Source organism: Babylonia areolata, chromosome 1 (assembly GCF_041734735.1).
Source record: "Babylonia areolata isolate BAREFJ2019XMU chromosome 1, ASM4173473v1, whole genome shotgun sequence".
In the NCBI taxonomy this organism is placed as follows: domain Eukaryota; kingdom Metazoa; phylum Mollusca; class Gastropoda; order Neogastropoda; family Buccinidae; genus Babylonia; species Babylonia areolata.
Window position 1 is genome coordinate 48,430,351 of NC_134876.1, and position 20,464 is coordinate 48,450,814.

The 20,464-nt window shown below is 41.2% G+C and overlaps 1 protein-coding gene across 1 annotated transcript in view; it reads left to right on the forward strand.

Moving 5' to 3' along the window:
• The first annotated feature begins 2,965 nt into the window (after positions 1–2,965).
• LOC143283389 (uncharacterized) overlaps positions 2,966–20,464 on the forward strand; it is a 32,070-nt gene continuing 14,571 nt past the window's right edge. The window contains exons 1-4 of the mRNA XM_076589640.1: positions 2,966–3,041; positions 11,939–12,181; positions 16,699–16,842; positions 17,432–17,521. Coding sequence (XP_076445755.1) covers positions 2,966–3,041; positions 11,939–12,181; positions 16,699–16,842; positions 17,432–17,521 — 553 coding nt within the window. The remainder of the gene's footprint in view (positions 3,042–11,938; positions 12,182–16,698; positions 16,843–17,431; positions 17,522–20,464) is intronic.

The following is a 20,464-nucleotide window of genomic DNA, read 5'->3' on the forward strand; positions in this document are numbered from 1 at the left end:
TTCCCAGTGCAGTAGAAGGTGTAGCCCCCTCCAAATTCCTCCAGCTGGGTTTCACTGGCAAACCTGGTTTCGCTCAGGACTGCCATGTCCACGTGGTAGTGATCAAGCATTCTAGCAATGAGCACTGTGCGCCTTTCTGGTCTGTCATCTCTGTCCAAAAGGGTGCGGGCATTCCAGGCACAGGGCATGAATCCTGGTTCTTTTCTTCTGTTGTTTTCGACCGCTAGTGTTGGATGTCCAAATAGGTGCGGATTCCTACTAGGTACTAGGTGAGGCAGGCTTTGTTTCGGGATCGTTTTATGCCCCCTTCCCCGTGTGGGGAGAGCAGTGCTGTCCCTAAAAAGGGCTGCTCTGACGCTGTGGGAGGATACGGGCGCCGCATCTGCCCCAGTCTATGGCGGACGACCATCACTCCACAGCCGCCTGCGTGCAGAGTCGTGACTAGGAACTGCCACAGCATCCTCTGCCTGTCCCCGTTACCACTTCTACATCGCCGCAGGGCTTGGGAAAGCTGAGCGTTAAAGGGCTAGCTCGTCGTTCCGACATCAGCCCGGTTGCCTGACCAGCACAGGTGCCTTTTTTTATTTATGTATTTTTTTTTTTATTGAAGTTGTGAAGTCCCTTCCCCACTCTCTCGCCTACCGACGCTCAGAGTCCCACAGGTGCAGATACTGCCACGTGTAGAACGGCCTCGGCAGGTGCAGGATTTCTCTTCGGAGTTCCGTCTCCTAGGAGGACTTCCAGCCAAGGATACCCCCAGCCCTTTGGTCATCCTCTTCCGCCTTCATAGCCGTTGGGAAAGGTTTCCTCCTCCGCCTGGTCCGTCGTTGGGAGACTTCACATGCGGCAGGTAGTACTGGGTTACATGGTACCAGTAGCAAGGGCTGTGCCCCTGACCTGACCTGCTGCAACAACAACATAGCAAATGGAAAACAACAACAACGCAGAGCCATGATAGAATTTCGGTTGTTCATCCTGTTTTCAATATGCAAGGTATAGTGGTTGGATTTGACTAGAATATAAATGTGTTGTAAATTAAGAGGTAAAAAAAAAAGTTACATCAGTGTTTGTCTTTTCCCCATATGATCTGCTTTGCATTTTTTTTTTTTTTCAAATTCCTTCGTTGGATTAAGTGTGTATGACGTTTGTCACGAAGGCCTCGCATTTCCAGTTTATATTAAAAGCAGATGTGGTGCAGTATATACATATGGATCAGACTACGCGCTTTAACGCCTCCTTTAAACTAAACGATTATGTTACAGATGTACACCGGTGATATCTGGCTTGTCCCGCATTTACTGTTCACAAATAGTGACGCCGATTCGGTCTCGCAGGTTTCGAAATGGTGACAGACGAATGGACCACAACCTTAATTGTTGTTGTTATTATCATTATTATCATTATTGTTAGTTGTAGAAGTAGTAGTAGTAGTAGTAGTAGTAGTAGTAATACCGTAAATGTGAGACAGACCAGTTGGGTGAGCGAAGTGTACTGTATATAACACAGGAGGTATATTCCGGCCAGGAGGGGTATGACATGGCATAGGCTGGTTTATTAAACCCCGGAGGCACTTATACTATGAATGTAAGCTGACAAAAACGGTTTAATATCATGTTTGTAAATTCCACGAACTACACCGCCATAAAAACACAAGACAAATTACACAAAACTAGAAGTGACGACGGCTTACATAAACACAAGCACAGAAACACATTCGCGAACCCAGAGCATTCGTTACTCACAGCATACTGTATCAGTACACAACGCACAGTCCGAACAGCGCACTGGTTTCTGCGTATGTCAGGTTTCTGTGTAAGTAACGTTTCAGCGTATGCAGGTATCTGCGTATGTCGGGTTTCTGCGTAAATCAGGTTTCTGCGTATGTTGGTATCTGCGTGTGTCAGGTTTCTGCTCAGCTTCTCCCATGAGGTACCCATGTCCTTTCTCACACTAAGAAAAGTTCTTTCTTGTTTTTCTGTAGTCTTTTGATTCACAACACACTATTGTGGCCAAAATAGACCAGTTTGTATGATGTGACACGATGCCTCCTTTGAAATGACACTGAGTTGAATTGTTGCTGCCCTCACAAAGAAATCGCCTCCCCCCACCCCTCTCCGTCTCCCACACACACCGCTTTTTTATCTGTAAAAATTAAGCACAAACCACAGAGACATATCACCCACTTTCCATTGAGATACCACCTTTCCCCCTCAGTCTTCTCACCGACCACCTCCCTCCACCCCACCATCTCACCTCGACCTCCCCCTTCCCGTCTCTCGCTTTGAGGTCCTTCGGCTTGTTTCCGTCTTTCGCTAGGTGAAAAAGAAAGCTGGCAAGGTTCCGTGACACCGAGAAACGCGTTGTAAAACAAAGAGTATTGTCACATGTCACAAAACAGGACGGTAATGTACACAGTGTGTGTGTGTGTTTGTGTGTGTGTGTGTGTGTGTGTGTGTGTGTGTGTGTGCGTGTGTGAATGCGTGCATGTGTGTGTGTGTGTGTGTGTGTGTGTGTGTCCTCCGAGCACGTCGCCTCTGCTCCCTGCCTTCTGACTCAGACATCAGATGCAAAGAAAATTTTTACAATTAACTTTCTCACCCAGAGAGGATACCCTATAGACTTAATCAGAACAAAGTCCCCGGGCCAGCAGTCAACAGGAGCAACCAAAACCAGTTCGCCAGGAAGCTACATACTTTACGAAGCCCTCGCTTCAGTTAAAAATGGGTTACATGTGTAGTATGCAAATAAAAACAGTGTATGAATACAACTGTCTCCATACCCCCGTCTCCCTTCTCCACCATCCCTCTCTAGCTTTCTGTAACAACGCCCCACACCCCGCCGCGCCATAAAAAAAAAAAAAAAAAAAAAAAATCATCATTTTCATGTTGGACGATTTAAAAGGCTACCACACCACCTTGCTCCATGCAGTAACTGCCTGACTTCTGGTCTGGCTACATCTGCCAAAATGAGGTTCCATGCTTGCATTCAACAACTGGATCTGATTTGCCTTTTCGCTGCACTTTTTTGTGGTCAGTTCATCGGTAAGTAAATGTAATGTAATGTAATGTAATGAGCATTTAATTGGTTGGATCGAATATTTCCGAGCACGGCCAACTTGTCTAAACGGATGATTACCTTAGTATCAGTCACAGTTGCCTGTTTTTTGTCCTCACTTCCATTTAACTTTTTCTCCCATGAACATACGAAAGTAGATCAAAACAACTTGTGTAAATAATCTTTGCAAATGATAAATTTCTACAGATATCGCGCGCCCGTACACACACACACACACACACACACACACACAGACACACACACACACATATATATATCTGTTTTGGCGAATAGATGAGAAAATGGATAATGACTCTCAGTAACAATACATTCAGCAGCGTTAATCACGGAGGATGGGTGGATTTTCCAAGCATTCCCTGTGGAGTGATGGGCTAGAGGTAACGCGTCCGCATAGGAAACGAGAGAATCTGAGCGCGCTGGTTCGAATCACGGCTCAGCCGCCGATATTTTCTCCCCCTCCACTAGACCTTGAGAGGTGGTCTGGACGCTAGTCATTCGGATGAAACGATAAACCGAGGTCCCGTGTGCAACATGCACTTAGCGCACGTAAAAGAACCCACTTCAACGAATGGGTTGTTCCTGGCAAAATTCTGTAGAAAAATCCACTTCGATAGGAAAAACAAATAAAACTGCACGCAGGAAAATATACAAAAAACGGGTGGCGCTGTAGTATAGCGACACGCAATCCCTGGGGAGAGCAGCGCTAATTTCACATAGAGAAATCTGTTGTGATAAAAAAAGAAAAAAAAGAAATACAAATACAAATACAGATACAAATAACCTGTGGCATTTGGCAAGCTGTCCTTTTTCACATTTAGCCTTCATACTATCCGTTGAACTACTGGCAATTAAGATAAGAAACACTGGTAACACAACAGGAATCAGATTACCAAACAAGGAACAAAGTGAATTCTCAAAAATAGAGCAGTTTGCTGATTACACAACACTGTTTCTTCATGACAAGAAAGATATGATGTGTGCCTCTTCTATCATTAGAGAATCATCAAAGTTTTGGGGGTCTTTCTTTTAATCAGTCGAAAACCAAAGCAATGGAAATGGGAAAACACAACCATGCAGAACATCTACCATTCGGTATTACAGACAAGATGAAGATACTTTTAATTTTCTTCAAAAAACGGTGTTAGAGCTTAAAACAAAAAACAAAAAAAACGAAGACAACTGGACATCAAGAATTGAGAAAATACAAAATATTGTTAAATTATCTTTTAAAAATGATTTTTTTGTTGTTGACACAAACCTAAGTTAGTCTCTCACGATCTAATCAGCGCACTGAGTTTATGCGAAGGTCAGGCATCTGCTTTTTTAAAAAAATTTTAAAAATTTATTTAACAGCAGGTATAATGCAGCGAATTTGGATCAGTCTGCACGATTTGACACCTTCTTGAAACTGAAACTTTCCCCAAATAACCTATTCCTATCCTGAAAAAAGTAGGTATAACAGAAGGCAGAGATAGCCTATGGTCTTCTGTATGCTCACATTTAAGAAAGGGCTCCAGAACAAATTTATCTGAATGTCTGTCGTTCGATCGAGAGAGAGAGAGAGAGAGAGAGAGAGAGAGAGAGAGATAACGAGGCATTATACCTACTTGTTCCACTGATCAAATCATTCGCTTGCATGAATTTCTTTGAACTACTTAATCGCTTTCATACCACCACCGATTGCCGATGTTGTTTCCTCATTTAACCTCTTGTTATCCTGTACCTTACTTCACTATTTTGTGAATCTCTTTTAAGCCCATAGAAATTATAACCATGCGTACATTTTAACTGTCATTGCTCTTATCTTCGTTGTTTACAATGGTCTTTGTGTATGTGTACTATAGTGTAACAGTTGTTGCACTGGGAGTATGTTACTTTGTAGGCTTTGTGAATTTTGCTTTTATACTACTAAAGAATGTGCTTTTATGACCATTTTAAATGTTTCAGCTTCACCGTATGTGCTCAGTCAATTCATTTATAGTATTCGATTTTTTTTGGATTTTTTTATAGCGTTTAGAACTTGTTTCTGCCTGCATCATAGCGCAATATAAATTTGAATTATTATAAATACTATGATGATGATTTTTATGAAGAACGAAACCGAAAGTGCAGGTGGTTTGTGGCCATTGGTGCTACCAGTGCTTATATACATCTCTCTCTCTCTCTCTTTATATATATATATATATATATATATATATATATATATATATATATATATATATATATATTACCGTTTTTTTTTCCTCAAAATTATGACCGGCGTCAGGTATCGGAGGCGCGTTAATACACACAAAAAAGATCAAGATCAAAGTTTCAAACGTTGGAAGGGTTTCGATAGAATGCAACACAAAAGGGGAAAAAATCAGAAAGCTGCTTTTGTTGGAGTTATATATTTTCATACTAACATTTTCCTGAATTACTGCAATTAGACAATGACTGACATTGTGTGAATTGCGTAAGTTGATCGAAATCTAATTTTCATGCTCATCGAAAAAAAAGAGAGAAGAATTGTGAAATCTGTTGAAGCTTGTTTGTCTTACACAATCTTAGCCATGTCGGATCCACACTTCACTAATATCCTAACAGCTCATAGATATATGTTCGTATCTGTCGAACTTTTATCCCCATATTCTTGACTTTACCACTCGGATACTTAATGAGAAAAGTGGCCAGGCGGCCTAACGAAAGCAGATAGATTCCCACAGCAAGGGACTTTTCAGGCAAGGCGGCTGATGAAGTATTGTCGATTTTTGTCCACTTCAAACTTCATGTTCATTCGAGCCAATTCAGTACCCTCTTAATTAACTCACTCAGTACGGCCAGTCCTCTCTTCTCCTCTACACAGACCCCTCGGATGTCCAGTGGGTGTCTGAATGACCCAACCTTTAGCTTCCGTCGTCAGAATCGTGGTATTCTTTGTCAACTTTCACCTCTTCAGTATAAGAGCCTTCCACTTGCATTATTTTGATGATGGTAATTGGGGTGAAACGCTGTTAGCGTCGTCTCTTTTGCCGTTCGTATGGAGAGAGTTAGAAATATTCGTATGCAGTGAAACATGTCGTTGGTGTAGTTTGTGTCATTCTCTTTGTTCTGTTCAGAATTTTTTTTCTTTTAACTGAGGTCAAGAAATAGAATGTCAGGCTATCTTTCAAGTACACAATCCAACAACGAACCCGAAACGACCCAATAAGATATTGTGGATCCGCATGTAAAAATTAACCAAAGACTAAACGGAATAAAATGTTTTATGATCCGAAAATCCGGATTAACCCAGAGGATTTACAACCTATAATTGGTATGAGTGGAAATACTTTATATTTCCCTGTGTTTAATCCAATGATATTTACATGTAGCATTTTTTCGAGAAAAGGAATTTATTGTCATTTACAACACACACACACACACACACACACGGAGACACACAAACACACACTGGACGTAAGCAGGCAACCAAAACCACTGCATTGACTCATGTTGTGTGTACGTCAACACACACATGCGCCAAAAATCTAAAACAGCAGAATCTGTGTTCATTCATTATTCTTTCTCGTTCCACTTTCCTTTCTTCTTTCTGCTGCTTTATTTTGTTTCATCTTAACTTTTCTCTTTTTTCTCATTATGAAAAAAAAATCTCATTTGTTATTTTGTTTTATTTTAAGCATTGTTTTTATGCAGTCATAAATCAAAGTGTGACACCCACGTGACGGGGTCTTGGGGCGAAGTCTTGCATTTTCACGATCGCCCATTTTTCATTTTCAAAGCGTGTTCTTGACAGTCTTGTCAACTCCCATCACGTGCGCATTCACAATGAGCTGTTTTTTCTGTGTCATTCGTGGCCGTGCTTGACACTTCACGGCAGACAATGTATCAAAAAATTATACATCAAAAAGACGAATGCTTGATATGGCTTTTAACCATATTCACGACGAAAAAGAGTTTAAAAGATGTCCATCCGATTTGGCTTTTATTTTATGAAAATATAATGTTACTACTACTACCACACCTGTTATTGTTGTTGTTGTTATTGTTATCATTATAATAATATTCATTTACAACTTAAAACACGAATGATTAAACAGCAATATAAAGAAGAGGTAACGCCTTCATGGCTCACTAGTGATTCCTGCAACACAACAAAACCGAAAATGCCGACAGTGGAGGGGTGTGGGGCGAGATGGGGCTAGGTGGTTACCAATACTTATAACGATCCAAATAATATTTTTGCTTGCCATCAGCTAAGTGTTTATCAAGGTAAAAGTTGTGTGCTGGAAACGGAGCGATTCTATCTTAAGCACCCAACGTCGGTCGGCATTTCATAGTTTTACGATTTTTATATTTCCTCTCCTTCGTCTTTCTTAACTCTTTGAAGAGCTTGGTTCTCTGTAAATGGTTTTCCTGTCCGTTCTGCAATGCTGTCAGTTCATCGGGTTTTTTTTTCTGTCTGCCCCTCCTTTTCCCTACCTCAGCAGTTCCTTGGATGATTGTTTTAGCAAGGCCATTAGATCTTGTTGAGTGGCCATACTAGCTATCTTTTCTTAACCGATGTCAGCAGACCTTCATAAGGTCCAATGTGCTGCTTGATGGTCTCTAGCACACTTGTTCATTGATGATGTGATCATTGTATCTGTTGTTTAATACATTTCGATAACACCTCATTTCTATGGCTTTAATTTTGTTTCCAATGCCGCCGTGAGAGTCCATGTCTTGTATGCATACAGGAAGATGGGATATACCAGTACACGCAGAAGTCTGATCTTGTTTCATGGAGATGTTGCCGTCCTTCCATATTGGTTTCCGGACAGTTCTGGTACTGTCTTTGCTACCAGTGAGAGGATTTCTGGTTTGGTGCCTTCATTGCTGATGATGGGTCCCAGACAGGTGAACAGTTGATCAGTTCATAGTTTCTGTCCATGGACAGTTAAGGTGGTGGTGTGTCTGACCATCAACTTTGTCTTTTAGACGCTGATTTCCATGCGATATCGTGTCGATGTGTCGTCCACTTCCAAACAAACTGGGCGAGTTCTTGCTCACTACCTGCAGAGCCGTCTGTGTCGTGTCATGTCTACATCTGCCACATTTTCGATTTTTGATTCACTTGTGTAAACAAAGTGAGTCTATGTTTTAACCCGGTGTTCGGTTGTGTGTGTGTGTGTGTGTGTGTGTGTGTGTGTGTGTGTGTGTGTGTGTGTGTGTGTGTGTTAAACTTTAACATTGACATTTTCTCTGCAAATACTTTGTCAGTTGACATCAAATTTGGCATAAAAATAGGAAAAATTCAGTTATTTCCAGTCATCTTGTTTAAAACAATATTGCACCCCTGGGATGGGCACAAAGAAATTAATAATGAAGCCTAATTATATGCAAACTGCATTTACTGTTATATTTATATTTTTTGTATTCTCTAAACTTGGCACTTTGATCTGATATTCTGACCCAACAACAAGAGGAGTCATTATTATCATTTTTTGTTCAAACAGGAACTTCTTTTGCTAAGCATGGAATTTTTATTTATTTTGCAAACGTTTTGGTGCAGATAGTAAAAAAGGGAAATTACTCTGTAATTAATGCTAGGGGACTTAATTTATCACAAGTGAGTCTTGAAGGCCTTGCCTCTCTTGTTTTCCGATGTGTGTGCTTCTCCCTCAAGCCCCCAGGGCTTGTTAATGCGAGTATATGTGTGTTGGGAAGGTCATGTCGTGAGCCACTGTTCCCACTATTGTGCACCCTGTGCAGTCAACCTTTTATGCGCAAAATTAAACTCACGAGACTGTTTTGAATAATGAGCTGGGGCATTGTGTGTGTGTGTGTGTGTGTGTGTGTGTGTGTGTGTGTGTGTGTGCGCGTGTGTGTGTGTGTGTGTGTGTGTGTGTGTGCGCGCGCGCGCGCGCGTGCGTGTGTGTGTGTATGTGTTTGATTGGTTCGGGAGAACAACATTTTGGTCAAATCCTGCGAAGACGCCCCAATATTGCATACAAAGTGGTGCAAGCTTAACTAGTGGTCAGGAGAGGTCGGTAGTGGTCAGCAGAGCTCAAACACCTTAGACATAATGCGCAGATGTGGCAACATGATACCGTCTGAATACTTCAACAGCGGTCAGCACTGGGGGAACACAGACCTGGGGGAACGTAGACCTGTGGGAATACAGACCGGGGGGTAACAGACCTGGCTGAGAGAAAATTTGGAGGAACATTGAACTGAGGGAGCTGGTGCCCCCCGACCCCCCCCCCCCCCTCTCTCTCTCTCTCGTGATGACTTGGCAAAGATGTTTGGAGATAACTGCTGTTTATATTTGGTTGCTAGCTGCGTGAACTGTGGGGAAGGAGTGAGTGCATGGCGTAGAGTTCCCTTTGTGAGGTTTTAAACTGTAAAACACAGCAAGTCGTCATTAATGGTAACGCTTGCTGTCTGTTTCTGAATCTTTGAATGAAACTATAGAAGTCGATGGAAGGGAGGGGGAGGGGAGATGGGGCATAGGGAGAGGAAAGGACAAAGTAACCCAGACATGAACATGTTTTAAATTCGTTTACTTCTTGTGAACTCGGCAGGTAAGGAAATCAATGCGTGGATGCGCACACACATATGTATATGTATAATATATATGTATATATATAAATAAATATATATATATATATTTTTTTTAAAATTCAGTCATTGGCCGCATAGATCTGTTCTCTTGCATACGTCTATGCAGTGGGTACGTGGATGTCCGAAAAGCTCAGACCCAATCCTATGTTGGCCGTGAAAATCGTGTTGTATACAAGGTACAGACAAACATATCCAGTTTAGAGAGAGACGACTCAGTAGCTCAACGACGAACCAAGCACGCTTCTGCATTTCTGTGCTGCGAGAGATCGAGGTGGTTCTGAAGTAGAGGAAATCACGCACGCACGCGCGCGCACACTCACTCACTCACTCACGCACGCACGCGCACACACACACACACACACACACACACACACACACACTGATGGTGGATGTTCCCCCACTCCCTCCCTACCCCGCTAATTCCAATAAGCATATTCAATGCAGAGAGGGAAGACTACAGTCCAAGAAACCTTGGAAACATGTTGAATTAATCTTGCGGTTCAAATTTCAGTTTATTGATTTCGTATTTGTATTCGTATTTCTCTTTTTTGTCACAACAGATTTCTTTGTGCGAAATTCGGGCTGTCACCCATTTTTGTTTGTTTGTTGTTGTTGTTTTTTCCTGTGTGCAGTTTTTGTTTGTTTTTCCTATCGAGGTAAATTTTCTACTGAATTTTGCCAGGGACAACCCTTTTGATACCGTGGGTTCTTTTTAGTGCATGCTAAGTGCATGCTGCACTCGGGAATTACAGTAGAAAAGTGGTTCATTTCTCTTTGACTTGTCTCAATTACTTATCTTGATTACCGTGTTCACATTCCGTCCCACGTGAGTATGGTTCTCGGCGATGCTTTTCTACTTCAATTTTTTTAAAACGTTATTGCTATTATTATTTTATACATTAATGGCAGCGAGATTTGGATGATAGTGCCTGAGGTTAGGGCTTTCTTGCAGGATTCGGCATCATGCTGAACGGTCCCTGGCTGGCCGGGTCATTTATTTCAAGTTGTTTTTCTACTGCACGTTCTAGGTTGGCCTTTTCGGCAACTATTTCGTTGTACAGCGGGTAGTTGGTGCCAAAGGCACAATACTAGTGTGGTGCGTTTGCCCTCGGTTCGTCGATTCCAGCCATCTCACAGTCTTGTCTATAGCGAGCATGGTTTCTCGGAGTGTATAACATACACGCACGCCGTACGCACACATACACATACGCCATACGCGCGCGCGCACACACACACACACACGCACGCACGCATGCACACGCACGCACACATCGAGATCCCCCCACAAAAGAAAATAGCGTCAGTTTTCAGAAACCTTTCTGCAAAAGCTTTGGCAGTTTTATCAAAGATTTTTTTCCCCCGGTCGTTTCGCATTAACGAATCATATTTTTGTGAAACGCTTAGGTCTGTGATGACCCAGGTCTTTTACTTTCAGTCAGGTCTAATTATGTTTTCAGGGTCTTTATTTTCCCAGGTTAGTATTGGCCTACCCTAAGATCAGTGTTCACCCAGGTCTATGGCCACTGCTGACCACTTTTGACCGCATCCCCGAAGTACTGAGACTGCATCATTTTGTCACGTTTTTGTATCATTAAAATGTCTTGGCAGGTTTTTCACCGCAGTCTGACCACTACTTGCTACTGCTGTCTTCTTACACGAGAAGCATTTTGGTCAGTTAAATAGATGTCGGTGTCCATTTTGCTTTGGAAGATTATTGAATGCGTTCATTGTGACATACGTTTAGCTGTAATCACTTATCTGTCCACTTCTTTATAAATGATTAATGAATATATTCATCAACTCTATTTCAAATTTAAACTTAGAATTATATTCTGTTCTTTTCCATGTTCTAACACAAATTTTGCGCTGTGAACACACTGAGTTAGATGAGCATGCACTATTAGCGTCGCATGAGGGGGGTGGGGGGTGGGGGTCTGGGTGGCGAGCAGAGGGCGAGTTGTTGAATGATGGAGGGAGAATAGGAAAAGGGATGCGTCTGTTTCACTTGGTATTCTTATGCATATTATTATTATTATTTTAATGTATGTAAAATTTTAATGTTTTTGTGTTGTGCGTGCAGCTGAATGACACTTATCCATGTTTTGTGGACAATTGAAATTGTATCTTGTATCTGTATCTTGTAAATTCATAGACAAACAAAATTAATGGAAACCGTAGGTTATGAAACAAGACCCACTTTTGATAAGAGCCGTCCTACGTTTCAGATAATAGGTCTGTGTTCAGGGTCTGTGTCCCAATTATTACCTTTTTTTTTCAGTGCCTACAAGAGGATTCGATTTAAACAGCTACACTGCACTTGTGAACATAGCGCCGCACTACAAAGTTGTGAAAGGCAGTACCGAGTTGAAGCCAGCCAATCTTTCAGTTGACGGATATCCATCGGCTGGTGAGGGCTGTTTCCAGTCTGAGCCTGAAGAACCAAACCCATACCTTGTGATCGATCTGGGAGAAACGAAGGACATCAAGTCCGTGAGGATCGTCAATCGTGATGACTGCTGTGGTAAGTGGCTGTCATTGTCTTCCTCTTTGTCCACTCACTACCTGGTCATTCTGTGGTCAGTGTCTGTCACTCTCTTCCTCTTTGTTTGTCCACTCACTACCTGGTCATTCTGTGATCAGTGTCAGTCATTGTCTTCCTCTTTGTCCACTCACTACCTGGTCATTCTGTGGTCAGTGTCAGTCACTGTCTTCCTCTTTGTCCGCTCACTACCTGGTCATTCTGTGGTCAGTGTCTGTCACTGTCTTCCTTTTTGTCCGCTGACTACCTGGTCATTCTGTGGTCAGTGTCTGTCACTCTCTTCCTCTTTGTTTATCCGCTCACTACCTGGTCATTCTGTGGTCAGTGTCTGTCACTGTCTTCCTCTTTGTCCACTCACTACCTGGTCATTCTGTGGTCAGTGTCAGTCATTGTCTTCCTCTTTGTCCACTCACTACCTGGTCATTCTGTGGTCAGTGTCTGTCACTGTCTTCCTCTTTGTCCACTCACTACCTGGTCATTCTGTGGTCAGTGGCTGTCATTGTCTTCCTCTTTGTCCACTCACTACCTGGTCATTCTGTGGTTAGTGTCTGTCGCTGTCTTCCTCTTTGTCCACTCACTACCTGGTCATTCTGTGGTCAGTGACTGTCACTGTCTTCCTCTTTGTCCACTCACTACCTGGTCATTCTGTGGTCAGTGTCTGTCACTCTCTTCCTCTTTGTCCACTCACTACCTGGTCATTCTGTGGTCAGTGTCTGTCATTGTCTTCCTCTTTGTCCACTCACTACCTGGTCATTCTGTGATCAGTGACTGTCACTGTCTTCCTCTTTGTCCACTCACTACCTGGTCATTCTGTGGTCAGTGTCTGTCATTGTCTTCCTCTTTGTCCGCTGACTACCTGGTCATTCTGTGGTCAGTGTCTGTCACTGTCTTCCTCTTTGTCCACTTACTACCTGGTCATTCTGTGGTCAGTGTCTGTCACTGTCTTCCTCTTTGTCCACTTACTACCTGGTCATTCTGTGGTCAGTGTCTGTCACTGTCTTCCTCTTTGTCCGCTGACTACCTGGTCATTCTGTGGTCAGTGTCTGTCACTCTCTTCCTCTTTGTTTATCCGCTCACTACCTGGTGATTCTGTGGTCAGTGTCTGTCACTGTTTTCCTCTTTGTTCGCTCACTACCTGGTCATTCTGTGGTCAGTGTCTGTCACTGTCTCCCTCTTTGTCCACTCACTACCTGGTCATTCTGTGGTCAGTGTCAGTCATTGTCTTCCTCTTTGTCCACTCACTACCTGGTCATTCTGTGGTCAGTGTCTGTCACTGTCTTCCCCTTTGCCCACTCACTACCTGGTCATTCTGTGGTCAGTGTCAGTCATTGTCTTCCTCTTTGTCCACTCACTACCTGGTGATTCTGTGGTTAGTGTCTGTCGCTGTCTTCCTCTTTGTCCACTCACTACCTGGTCATTCTGTGGTCAGTGGCTGTCATTGTCTTCCTCTTTGTCCACTCACTACCTGGTCATTCTGTGGTCAGTGTCTGTCGCTGTCTTCCTCTTTGTCCACTCACTACCTGGTCATTCTGTGGTCAGTGACTGTCACTGTCTTCCTCTTTGTCCACTCACTACTTGGTCATTCTGTGGTCAGTGTCTGTCACTCTCTTCCTCTTTGTTTATCCGCTTACTGCCTGGTCATTCTGTGGTCAGTGTATGTCACTGCCTTCCTCTTCGTTTGTCCGCTCACTTCCCGGTCATTCATCTTCCTCTGTGTCCACGCACTTAAGTGTCAGTCTTCCTTTTTGTTTTCACGTTACCTCCCTCCCTCCCCCTCCCCCTTCCTGTGCTCACTGGGTGCCTGTCTGGCTCTTCCTCCCCCAACTCTCTCTCTCACGCACACATACAGACAGACAGACAGACAGACACACACACACCCACACACACACGCGCGCGTTTCAATTTTCTCAGCTTTCTGAAGCGAGGTCTGCAAAAAAGAGAATGTTCCTCAAGGATTGGATTATTCAGCCATGGCCGACCATGTTAACTACTCTCTCTCTCTCTCTCTCTCTCTGTCACTAATAAAGATTTTGTCTTGTCTTGTCTTGTCTTCTCTCTCTCTCTCTCTCTCTCTCTCTCTCTCTATATATATATATATATATATATATGTCTCTGCCTGGTCTGTCTGTCTGTCTGTTTCTCTCTTTAGACACAATGCCCAAACGCCAGCCAAGATTGATCTGCAAGTACGCACAAAGTTTGTATTTTCTATTTATGTTACAACTGAAGGATTTCTTTCTTTCTCTTGGTTTTCTGTACTAATTCAGTAGTCAGTTCATATATATCTACCTTCGTTTTTTTGTTTTTTTGTTTTTTTGTTTTTTGTTTTTGTTGTAAAACAGTGGAATTGCGTCTTAAGTCTGCAAAAACATATGATGGAAATTCACATTTTTACACATACAGATTGTGTAGTCATGCAACTGTGTCAGAGAGAAACCATTACACAATCGGCAAAAAGCAGTAAAACTAGTCAAACAATTTTAAGATCCCTTTTCTTCACTGCTTGACAGTTTAAGGTATGAGAATAGTTGAGGGTTAAGAGGACAGCCCTGTTCGCCATTTCTTGGGCAATTGAGACAGTAGCTACGAAGCTTTTTATTTCGTACACATGCTACAAGTGCATGATTTTTCAGTGCATGCTATAACATATTTCTTTAACGATTTTCTTTAGCTGACAAAAACAACGTAACATTTGAATACTTAATATGGTATACAAGATATATTTATTTTATGAAAGAATACAGAGTAGTTGATATCGTGTTCTAGCTTACTAGAGCCTGCTCTGAATCCGGTTTGCTTCTCGGTAATTTTCACCTTCCTTTCTGTCCATTTAGTAAGATATAAATAAGCCCTTATTCAGAATGCGAGAAAAAAGCGTTTCCCATCATGTTTGTCAAAGCTTCCTCTTTAGTTATATTCGTAGCTCGCATCTCCCTTTTTATGTGTTGGCACTTTTAACTCACTCAGTACGGCCAGTCCTCTCTTCTCCTCTACACAGACCCCTCGGATGTCCAGTGGGTGTCTGAATGACCCAACCTTTAGCTTCCGTCGTCAGAATTGTGGTATTCTTTGTCAACATTCACCTCTTCAGTATAAGAGCCTTCCGCTTGCAATATTTTGATGATGGTAACTGGGGTGAAACGCTGTTAACGTCGTCTCTTTCGCCGTTCGTATGGAGAGAGTTAATATAATTTTACCAAGCCGTCGTAAAGGATGATTTATTTCCAAAAAGCTAGTATAAAAAAAGAAGAAAAAAAGATCCCCCCAAAGTCTGGAGTAGCCATCATTACCTGTTTCAGCATGTCATCGATAATATCAACGTGCAACACCAGCACAATTACCAGCTTCAAATGTTAGATACTATTAATGATCTCGGTTTTAGCGACAGGTGCATTAACGTTTTTTCTTTTTCTTTTGGTCAGCATCTTCCACATCATAAAATATACAAAAGAAGTTGTGTGCTGATTATCTGGTTGCGGTTTTCCGCAATTTATCTTTATTCTTATCTGTCTATTATAATCAATGTGCAGTATAGTAGGCTATGTTTATAATTATATTCAAATAATGTTTCTTAATTCTTTCTGTTTTTACATTAAGAATACTAGTTATTACCTGCAGTGTGTGGATGTATGTATGAAACGGTGTGTGTGATATTTTTTACATTTGTATCTTCGTAATATTCGTAAAAGCTGTTGTTGACTTTTACAGTTATGGTCCCCATGTTGTTTACTTGTCTATGTTGTGATAATGCACCTGACCAAATTTCTCCAGTTGGAAATAATAAAGTTATTCTTATCTTATCTTATCTTACCGTTGCAAACTAATTCCATGTCTGTTTCTGCGCTTCTGTTTGCTGCTCTGATTCTTGATCAAACTAATTTTGGGTTTTTGTTGACAGTTTATAGATTGTCAGGAAAATAGTATAACCGCTCTTCCCTTCCGCTCAGGTAATACATTCTTCATCAAAGGAATGTTCGTTTCTTTTTCTTTTTCTCTATCACCCTATCCCTGCTATGTGTCATTCCACATAATGTAAAAACAAAAGTATCAACACACTCATCAGCACCATTCCTCAAAATACCTTCGATATCTCCAAATAACTGTTCACTCACATGATTTATTCTCATCTTTGTACCCCATCGGCTATTTAAAAGTAGGTGGACTATTCCCATCATTGGATAGCAATCTTTTTGTTGCACCAATTCATTCCACGAAACTGGTGAAAATACCACTAAAATTTGAATGCATTGTCATCTTTCAAAATGTGCGTTCAACACACATTATCAAGGGTTCATAATTCATAATAATGATAATGGATACTTACATAGCACACGATCCAAAGTGTACTCTAGATGTTTTACGAAACAAATACAATTGATCCCACCATCAGTCTGTCGATATTTCTGTCTGGTTTTGTTTTGTTTCGTTTTTACCGTAGTATATATGCATGTATTTGCACATAAAGCAGTGATACAATGAAAGGTCTGCTGTCTTTTCAGCTGCGGATCTGACGGACTTCAGGATTTTGCTGTATGACACAGGAGAGACCCCCTTCCAACGACCATCGGCGCCAGTTTGTGGGGAAGAAACCGGAAACCTGAATCTTGGAGAGTCCAGAGAATATGTATGCTCAGACCCAGATAGTAAGTAAAACATAAAATGCGGTGGTCAGGGTCATAAAACTGAATTTTTGCCCAAGGATTATACTGGAGAGAGTAAACTCGCTCATATCCCTGCATGGAATGTAGTTTGAGAAGGAGGCCGCTTTGATCAAGCCGGAGGAGCAGAAAGCCCACAGATGACTGACATCAACATTCCATGTTTTTATTCACAGATAAATACAATGGACAGATAGTCATACAGCACACAGTTCACTCGTACACCACAAACAAAACACAAACAGCTAACAGTTAGCTATAAATGTCTGAACAGTTGGCATGCGTCAACACCACCTTGAATATGAAGCACACTGAAGTTATTCACAAACTTTTCTGTGCTTTGCTAAAATCTGCAGAGACGCCAACTCTGAATTGTTGATTGTTACCATTGCCAAAGTGAGCAGCAACTTGGTCTTAAGTTTATTTGCTTTTAATATATCATGAACCATGTGTGTCTTTGGGAGTGAGCGGGGGGAGGGGGGGGGCGGGACGAGGGAGGTGGGTGGGGCGGGAGGGGGGGGGGGGAGACATCTTTTTCTTCTTTTTTTCTTTTCTTTTCCTTTTTTTCCCCCAGACATTCAGGCAGGACTGGTGGTGATCCAAAAAAATTCTTCCGGTCTAACGTTGTGTGAAGTGGAAATCATGGAGCCGGCGAATTTGGCCTGTGAGTTAATCTCGCGCGTTTGTGTGTGTGTGTGTGTGTGTGTGTGTGTGTGTGTGTGTGTGTGCTGTGTGTGTGTGTGCGTGCGTGTGTGTGCATGCGTGCACCATTTTATGCGTTTGATTATACGATATACGTGATTGAATGGGAATATCAAGTCATCATCACAGAAGTTCATAAACTCATTTTCACATGAAGTCTCGAATTGCTGGTACTTATAGGAATGTGTATTGTGTGTGCGTGTGCGTGTGTTTATGTAAGTTTGTGCCTGCCTATGTGTGCGTATGTGTTAGTGTAGCTGTTAGATACACATGTATGTTAAAATGTATGTATGCAGCGTGTGTGTGTGTGTGTGTGTGTGTGTGTGTGTGTGTGTAGTCACATTTTGGTGTGTGTATGTAACATAGATATGATGTTTTATGTTAACAAAAGCGTTTTTGTAAAGCACCTAGAGCAGATTTCTGGATAGTGTGCTATATAAGTATCCATTATTATTATTATTATTATAATTACTTAATATCATTGCACCATCATAAAGTAAGAACAATACACACGATACCGTTAATATATCTTATGAACAAAACAAGAGAGGCAAGGCCATCATGCAAGACTCACACTTGTGATATGCACTTAATCCAACAAATGAATTAAGAAAAGAAGAGAAAAGAAATAGATAGTACGGCAAAACACACACACACACACACACACACACACACACACACACACACACACACACACACACACACACACACACAATTTGATCTAGATCTATATGTGTGTGTTTGGGGAAAAAAAAGTGAAATACCGGCTGCTTCAGATGCAAATTGTACTGCATGTTGAAAGCATGCAATTTTCAATTCTACGAATGCTCATTTCTGACGAAAAACAGAAACTATTATCTGTATCGATAACAGGCCCACTGGTAACACTGAATAAGAGCTTGCTTATTCACCCACAAGATCAGTCAGTGGATGAGATGTTCAAGTCAAAAACATCGAGGATTTTATTGACCTGAGTAAGGAAGCTACACCCTGCCTCAAAAGCCTACAATACTAGAAAACTGTTGAGAATAAACAAACAGCCGAGTTATTACACTTATTTGTTCTTTCAGAACTGTGGAAAAAACAATTATAATGGGAATTCCCAAACAAACGAAAATTACGCGACATTCTGCATTTCCAGAACTGTTCCATTTCGTTTTACATGGGTAACTATGTGACGTCAGTTAGCCATGGCACAACCACTCGCATGTTTATTACTCTAACCTGCCCTTCGTGTCAACTGAATGGACAAAACTGCAACAGCTTTTTTTTTTTTTTTTTTTTTAGACAGGCGGCGAGCAGCCAAAAACACCCCTCAGTACCTGGAAACATCGTTGTCTGCCGGTGTTGCTTAGCATATTTGTACTTGGCCTCCGAACGAAATGGGAAACAGACAAAATAATGTCACTCTTAAAAAACAAACCAACCAACAAAAACCCCAAAATTAACAACAACAACAAAACAAAAAACAACAAAAACAAAAAACAACAACAACAACAAAAACAACAACAAAACAGCAACAACAAAAAAACGACAAAAAACAAAAACAAACAAGAGAGGCAAGGCCTTCAAGACTCACTTGTGATACACTTAAGAAAAAAAAAAAAATCTAATCGTTAAAATGTGTTCTGTATTTGTTATTGTAAAGCTTCGTGTTAAAAAAAAAAAAAAAAAAAAAAAAAAAAGAAGAAGAAAAAAGGTCCTAACCAGATTCGAACCCCGCGTGTTCGAGTGAGAAGAAACTGCCTTATCCATTACACTATCGTGGCTCCTTAACTGATATTCTAAAATTTAACATTTGAAAATACTTTTTTAAAGGGCGATAAATCAGTTGCGGTATTCGCAGTGAGAACGCTGTTTAAATCATATTATTCTGGTGTATCTTGGGCATTCAAAAAATCTTTATGGGCAATAAAAAAATTCTTTTTAATGGCTATCGCCGCAATCACACTGCAACATTTAGCCGTTTTCACTAGATCTAGATAGATGTACAAGTTTAGTTACACCCGCCGGGAATGTAGTATGACACGGTCGATTCAATTTCTCTTTTATGTTCATTCTAGTTTTATAGTTTTAACGTTGATATGAAAATTTAGTATTTTGTTAAACTAATAAGATGTAGAGCCAAGTAAAACTACTTCTAAACGACGTAAGAAGTGAAAAGGACTTCATTTTGAGAAAAGTCAAGACTGGAAATTTTTTCGTTTCATCGTGATCAGTTCAAGGGTATTAACTCGCATGGTTTACAATTTTTAACTGTGAATTCCGACTGATTCTGTGGATATTTTTATGGCAGTTTGGGGCATAATCCAGTAAGTGATGAGGCGTTCACAAATCTTTCTCTGAATAAATATTTAATGGTCTCCTTCTCAAACTTTCCATCACATGTTACCGTGTATTGTCCATTGAATATAGGATTGAACGGGCAGGTCAACAACTTGAAAGAAAATGGCGTCGTTCGCATTCGCGAAGAATATGAACACATGCTTTGAATGTGTACGCAATTGATTCTTGCCCATGACCTTCAGGGCTCAGCCAACAGATCTGTAAAGTCCACTTGTATTGATTTTAGTATTTTCCGAAAAAGACCACTTGGGCGAATGAACATAGTGAAAACCCTGTACACTGAGAGTAAAACACACAAGTTTTTTTTTTTTATGTATTGAGTATAATTTCAAAATGTCATGTTTAAGATGAGAAAGATCAGTTTAAAGCAAATTAAGTCCCCTAGCATGAATTACAGAGTAATTTCCCTTTTTTACTACCTGCACCAAAACGTTTGCAAAATAAATAAAACTTCCATGCTGAGCAAAAGAAGTTCCTGTTTGAAGAAAAAATGATAATAATGACTGCTCTTGTTGTTGTGTCGAATATCAGATCAAAGTGCGAAGTTTAGAGAATACAA